The following is a 7,225-nucleotide window of genomic DNA, read 5'->3' as shown; positions in this document are numbered from 1 at the left end:
AGAAATTATGTAATTAGATTCTGCACTCAAATAAAAGAAAACAATAAACCAAAATAAAAAAAAAAAAACGACAACTTAATTTTCGTTTCAACCCAAATGAGAAGGAATAATAAAATAAAACTTATGAACACATGAATATCGACTATAGTTGATATTAAATTGAAAGAAAAATCATGTAGGTAAATATTATTGTATATTTATCATCTGCGTTCCTGTTATCTAAAAAGAAGAAGCAACACAGAAAGTTTTGTATGAGAGGTTTAAAACACACTATTTAGCAATAATAATATTCAAATTGAGTTTTGTTCTATTTTTTTTGTGAAGTCTACGTATACATTATTTATAAAGTTTCAAGTGAACGGGTATACACATACATATAATAAGTAATTATGCTGCTGTTGCCTTTTTTTTTTGTTTTGTTTTGTGAAAACTAGAACAAAATTAAACGAAATAATAATTTTCTTTTTATTTATTAATATTCATTTTTTTTTTTTGTATAAATTGGTTATTCGCCCCCTGATTTCATGCCAGCATGCTGGTTATTTGCGATTCACTTTTTACCAGGAGGCGCCAGCGGTTGACCGCGATCCTTTCCACGTAATTTTAATCCAATCACACGCTCGATCTTACCGAGAATTACGTTGTTTGGGATGCCACGTCCAGCTTCGTAATCAGTCACCACTTGAGTCTTCTCACAGATTTTCTATAAGCAAATTAATGTTGTTATAAGTTTTGAACGAAATTTATTTACAGTCACTCACATGCATCCATACAAACACACTTTACTTTTAAATGAATGAAAATGATTAGATTATTCTCTCTTGATTAAATATTTATAGGAACACACTAAGGCTTTTAAAACTTTGCTGGTTTTGAAAAGTTGTTTAGTTTCTAGTATACGAGTATTTGAAGGAGATCTTAAAATATCAACTGAGCAAACAATTTATAAAAACAAAAGAATCTCATAATTGATTGATAGCAAACATAATAGAAACGACCTGTTTTGTTTCAAATTTTCTTCGTTAAAATTAATTTTTTTTATGTAAAGTTTATTGAAGTATGTTTAAGATTACAAAATAAAAAACTTCACTTATTGACCTTTAGGACAAAACGCAAAAACAATAGAAAACGGAGTTAACCAATGGTAACTCTTATGCATTGTGAATACTTTTTTGATGATTGAGTTTCAATCTGCCGCCGATCGTGTTTCAGATAGGTCATTGGGGGATGTACGTCGTTTAATAAAGATATTACAATAACAATTGTGTGGTTTTCTTGTGTATTTCAGGGGCATATTTTTTTGGGTGTGTTTTTGGGCAATCTGATGTAAGTGTAACCTAACGGTTAAAATCTAGACTTTCTAAGCGCCTATCTTCCTCTGATATAAAACCTGGAAAAGTGAACCTTAGCTCATTCTGTTTACTTTTGGCTTTATATGAAGGAATGGTCTTTTTTAAGGATTAATGTTTCTGAATTGTAAAGGGTATTGGTCCTTTTTTGAAGCTGTCTTCAAAAAAGGACCAATCTGTGAACTGAACCGTCACTCGACCGCGATTCTACTATTTTCTTTAACGCTTTTTCCATAATATTAGACCTCAGACTTTAGTTCATCAATTCTTTACGTATTAAAATGGATGTTTATATAACGAAGGCATAATCTTATTTCCAGCTGCTTACAATCTTATGGCAGAACTTATAGCAATCCTAGGTATAAAGAAAAGTATAAAAAACTACCATCTTTTCTGTCAAAATTTAAATAAGTAAAGCGAATAAGTTTTCAGGGTTTTGTTTCAAAAATTTGATATTTATATCAGCATTTATATGTGTGAAAAACTCATACATAATTCCCAGAGGGTTTTTGTCAAGATACTTTTAAAATTGAAAATTAAGATATTTAGTTTTTTCCATCATCATCCCAATTAGGCTGTATGATTTCTAGGCAGATCAAAGCTCTCTTGGCATATTTGAAACGATTTATAGATCGCTTCTAATCAATAGGAGTGTCGATGGAACACTTAAAGCTAATAAATATTGTGGATCCAGTCCGTTATGTCCTTAACGCCGATATAAAATCCTACATATTTGGTAACAAATCAAATATTTATTTTATGTACATATATTATTTTATTTCTTCCTTACAGCTTCAAAAAAAGATTGTATACAAAATAGGGAAGCAAACAAATTCAACATTACTAACCGATGTGAGTAGCTGTGAAGTTAGGTGTGTCCGAGTACAATGAGAAAATCTGTAGAACTTTTCTTAATTTTTAAAACCAATTTAAAATCAATCTCAACAGCCTCATTTTATAATTGATTGATCGAAATGTTAGCGAAGAAAATAACGAAAATGTCTTATTTTAAATTACAGCATATTGGACAATATAGGTGGAAAATTTGAATAATGATTCATTCACCAATGACTTCTATGGTTTTATGTATGTTAAGAGGCTGAGGTTCATTTGGGAGTGGAAAATCAACCCTCGGATAATTTTAACAATGCTCGTGTATAAATGAATCTGATTTGACAAAGAATGCTCCACAAAATTTTGAAGTTAGAAATGTTAATATAAGAATCAGGCTGGAAAACATCTATTTGAAACGCTCTTATACATTCGATAATACGTAATTGATTTTGGATCAAATTTAATGTTATCAGTGTTGAGATAGAAGATTTAAATTTTTATTTTGGAATACAACCTACAAGAGGAAAAACTTAGACGCTCGAAATATAATAGCCAAATCTTTTATAGACATTTCATGCCAAAAATATCACAGATTATGGTATGCAGAGAAAAATTTTCAATTGATCATTATTTTATTCACCAATACATTTTATAAGAGGAAAACCTTATAAATTTTGGTTCCAGCTTCCAGAACTGAATGTTGACTACTACTGCAAAAGAAAGATCTCTAGACTGTCAAACATTCGCTTATCGTCAGTTACATGTAATTCTTAGTTTCTAGCATTTAATCATTTTAGGCAATCAATGCAAGAAGTTTTTTCATCTGAACATTGCTCGTAAAAATAACGATAGAGCAACGTGACGTCTGATACGTACCACTGTGCGTGAGGGATCTATCTGTTTCAGTTACAGATTTATCAACTATTTCAGTTCAATTCAAAGATTCATTTATTTGATGTTATTATTACATTTATAAAAGTTTTGATAAATTTTTAAGCATTGGTCAGCTCGACTGGTAACTTTAAAAAATTTTAACATCGAAAAATTGTATTTGTATTATAAGGTTTGAGTTATTCATATTGTTATAAGAAGCATTCTGTAGTGGTAACTATTTCTTACAAATTTGACTAGTTTGGTCCAATCTGATCCATTTAAAATGTTAATTGTTTCCTGCGCAGAAAGGGTAGATTTACCAAAGTATGTTCTTCTTTGCGGGTTAAAAATAGGACATACACTAATGAAATGAAAGCAATCTTCTTTGGATTTTAGTTTACACAAAATGCAAAATTTATCAAAGCTTCCGTTGTATGGTGTTCCATTAAAATTGAGAAGTTCGCATCTTATTTTATAGATCAGTGAAATATATTTGTAGCTGAGAGTATCTTGAAAATAGTTCTTGCCACACAAGTTATAACACTGGTCTACAAAATTTAATTTTTTTTTGGTGCCGAGACTATGATATACTTTTCTATATCATAGAAATCTATCAGCTCCCGTTTTTGAAATATTACCGTTAGAAAGCTCGAAAAAATAGATTTTTTACTTATTTTGGAGTTAACAAGATTTTCCCCACATGAACCAAAATATAATTTTCTGAAAAATATCCTATCAGCTAACGTTTTGGAAATATTACCGTTAGAAAATGCAAAAAAACGTTTTTTTACCACTTTTGATGCTATGCCTCAATTTGAAGAATTTTTTAAAAATATAAATCATAACGGTTTCTATAAGAACTATTTTCCTTCTTTCAAGACCTGTTTAAATCTTTGCAATATCTTTTTTACTGCCGGAGATATCTTAAAATGAGCTAAGTGTGTTTTTATCAAGAAAGAGATGAAAACGTGATATCTGTTTGATACATTACAATAAGCCAAAAAACTGACGATATCTCGAACAGTAAAAAAGATATCGAAAAAATTGAAAATTTTGAAAGAAGGAATAAGTAGTTCTTATAGAAACCGTTATAATTTATATTAAAAAAAAAAAATGTCTTCACATAAAATCATAACCTCAAAAGTAGTTTTTTTACATCTTCTAATGGTAATATTTCAAAAACGGGAGCTGATAGGATATTTCTGACTTCAGATTCGAATTCAGCACACCGAAAACCTATAGAAAAGTATATCATAGTCTCGGCACCAAAAACCTTGTAGACCTGTGTAATTAAGTTGGCTATATAGTAATCTGCTCTCCGATTGACAAGTCTTCCATCATCTGGGGTCGAACTACGGCATACGTTCGTTAACGTATGGTTGCTATGCGTCCTTATTTGTTTTTACTCATTAAATAGAGAGAGAAATAGTCAAAACGTTAACGTATGATCGTAATCGTGTGCCGTAATTCGACCCCTGATTTCGATTCAAATTTTCAAGTTTTTGGATGTACAAAAAAAAAACGGAAAAGAGTCATAGGAGCTACTGCCCAGATGTAGGCGGGAGTTATATTCGAGCTTTGGACGAATAAATGCCTTATTATCTACTGCTAGGTTAGGTTAGGTAAAATGGGCTTACAGTTGATGTTGTTACCGTCACACTTAGATCAATGTAGATCCCTTGTGATACCCTGAAGTGTTAAAACCTCATTAAAAAAGTGTAAACCTATCAATCCTATGTTTTGTCGAGCCATTTGGTAGACTTGACAAAGTTCAGTAGGCTGTTGCCTGACAGTTCTGATAGTTCTTCTAATTCATTAAAGAAGTAGTTCCCTAAAAATGTTTTTCTAGTGCGGCAGAGAGCTGGACAGTGACAGAGGAAGTGAGTGGTGTCTTCCTGTTCGTCTACATAGGTCATCTGTGCTAAGCCCTATTTTCTTTTTATGGTAGCCCAGTAGGTTATGTCCCGTTAAGATACCTATAAGGGATCTTAAGGAAGGTTTACTGAGTAGTAAGATCTTATTAGATTTTTTCTCGTCATAATTCGGCCAAAGTTTCCTGGTGTAACCGCAGGTATCTAGGAGGTTCCATCTTTCATTGGTTTTTTGAAAAACATGTTTGACGATATTTCGTTTCATTTCACATTGTGGGATTCTGATGTTATGGTCTATGAGAGAAGGATTAAGTACAGAGACTTCCCTTGCAAGCTCGTCCGCTTTTTCGTTGCCGAACACATCAGTGTGGCCGGGAACCCAGCAGAGTCTTACATTATGCTGCGTACCAAAAACCATAAGCTCTTCTAGGTCACACGGAGAGAAAATTGTCTTGTATCTTCCGAGGAAACGCAAACGTTTCGCAGAAATTTTATTGGTTTCAAATATGTTTTCATATACATATACCGAGAACGGAAAAAATGCTAATACTACTCATAAATAGCAGGATGGGAAACTGATTCCACTTTAATGATAGTAATTAGAATTGTGTATTTGATGCATTAAATTTAATCACAAAAACATTTTTAACAGCTTCACGAATCTTTTCTGACACAATGTCAATGAATAGCATACTAGAACAGTTCAAAACAGAAAAAAGCCTGAAAACAGCTGTTCGTTTTTGTTCGGAACAGTCCAGAACAACGTGGGTCGTTGAACTTACATTAAATAGCTATTACTTTATGAAATAACCTATTTTTATAAGTGAATAAAAAATTTTCATTCAAACAGAATTTCTGTCCTAATTTAGAAAATGAAAAGTAAGAAATGAATGTTTTTAAATGATTTCATTTAAGAAAAATTAACATAATTAAGTTATTAATATTCACTAATTCTTGTCACTAGCTTAATGTAAAATTAACTGGAATGTAAGAATAAACTTAATCTTACCGTAGCCAAATCCTTCTGACTAAGTCCCTTTGCATTGCGGCCTTGTTGAATGATTTTGCCAACATCCAATGGAATTTTATCATGTTTCAATTCTTCAGTCTCGCGATCCAACTTGGCAGTATTTTTCGTGGTAACATGTTGTTTGTTAGTGCCTGCACCAACTGTAAATAAATTACAAGTGTTTGTTGTTTATTAAAATAAATCGATTAATTTCATCACAACTTGATAATGACTTCGAGAGAACTCTATTTTTAATTATTTTTAATTTTCACGAAAAATGGTGAAATATAATTCTAGATTACCGGTGCAATTAAAAAAACTAATTAAAACAATAGAAAATGTGTTTTTTTTTCAATTTTCTTTTCAGAGACAAAAAACTGGAATGAAAAAAAAAAACAACCCACTCAAATGCGTTTCGCCTTTGCGCGAATGAAATTAATATTTTTGTTTTTTATTGTAATTTTTTTTTATATATTTACATTTTTGTTGAGTATCGACAGCTACACCCTGACGACGTGCATGATTGATAGCACTTTCTGTCTTTAAAGTTGAAGCTTTCGGTGCCCTTTTACGTAAAACCGTAACAGTATCCCAATCGGACATGATTATAATCTGGATTTTAATTTTCGTTATAAAAACAAAGAGAAATGGTATTAATTTTATTGAAATTTTGTTTTATATTATTTATTTTATTTACAGAAAATTAAATATTTGAAGAAAATATATTAATTAATACACAAAATTGTGTGATTTCCAAGATAGATATAATGACGAAAATGTGGCTCTTTTTTTATGGTATAGGAAATTTTTTTTAATACACTGAAGTTGGTTGTGATTTTATATATTCCATTTGTGTGGGATGTAAAGTGGTGAATTTTTAACAGGTCGATGTGGATGTTGTGGTGAATTTAGGAATAGGTTTCAGGAGTAGTGAAGCAGCACATTCCAAAAAATAATAAACTAAGCAGGAATACAATTATTGAAAATTGCTTAAGGTATAACTACAACAGCCACTTTTTGCAAAAAGTCAAGAAGTGAAAATTTTTAAACTCATTTTGTGACAGTTTTTCCGACCACAAAATTAAAAACAATGATGCAGAAAACTTATTTTCTGGTTTGAAAAACAATTTTTGTAGTTTTTTCCAAAAACAAATAGCGCTAGAAAGAAATAAAAATTTTTTACTTTTGTAAATTACCCACTTTTTCACTTTTAAGGTCATTGTAGTTAAGCCTTTACCTGCACATATTTCTTCGTTTTTTCGGTGGGTTAAATTGTGACAGATAAAATG

The 7,225-nt window shown here is 30.9% G+C and overlaps 1 protein-coding gene across 1 annotated transcript; it reads right to left on the bottom strand.

Moving 5' to 3' along the window:
* Positions 1–441: 441 nt before the first annotated feature.
* Positions 442–6,767, bottom strand: LOC129910299 (endothelial differentiation-related factor 1 homolog). Its single transcript, XM_055987630.1, has 4 exons — positions 6,634–6,767; positions 6,416–6,548; positions 5,937–6,097; positions 442–703 (listed from the first exon to the last, which is right to left on the bottom strand). Exons 2-4 carry the CDS (start codon positions 6,537–6,539, stop codon positions 551–553), a joined length of 438 nt encoding a protein of 145 aa, XP_055843605.1. The 5' UTR covers positions 6,540–6,548; positions 6,634–6,767; the 3' UTR covers positions 442–550.
* Between the last annotated feature and the right edge of the window lie 458 nt (positions 6,768–7,225).

This window comes from Episyrphus balteatus, chromosome 2, assembly GCF_945859705.1.
Source record: "Episyrphus balteatus chromosome 2, idEpiBalt1.1, whole genome shotgun sequence".
Lineage (NCBI taxonomy): Eukaryota > Metazoa > Arthropoda > Insecta > Diptera > Syrphidae > Episyrphus > Episyrphus balteatus.
Note: the sequence above shows the minus strand (reverse complement) of the source record. Positions and strands in the feature narration are given on the sequence as shown.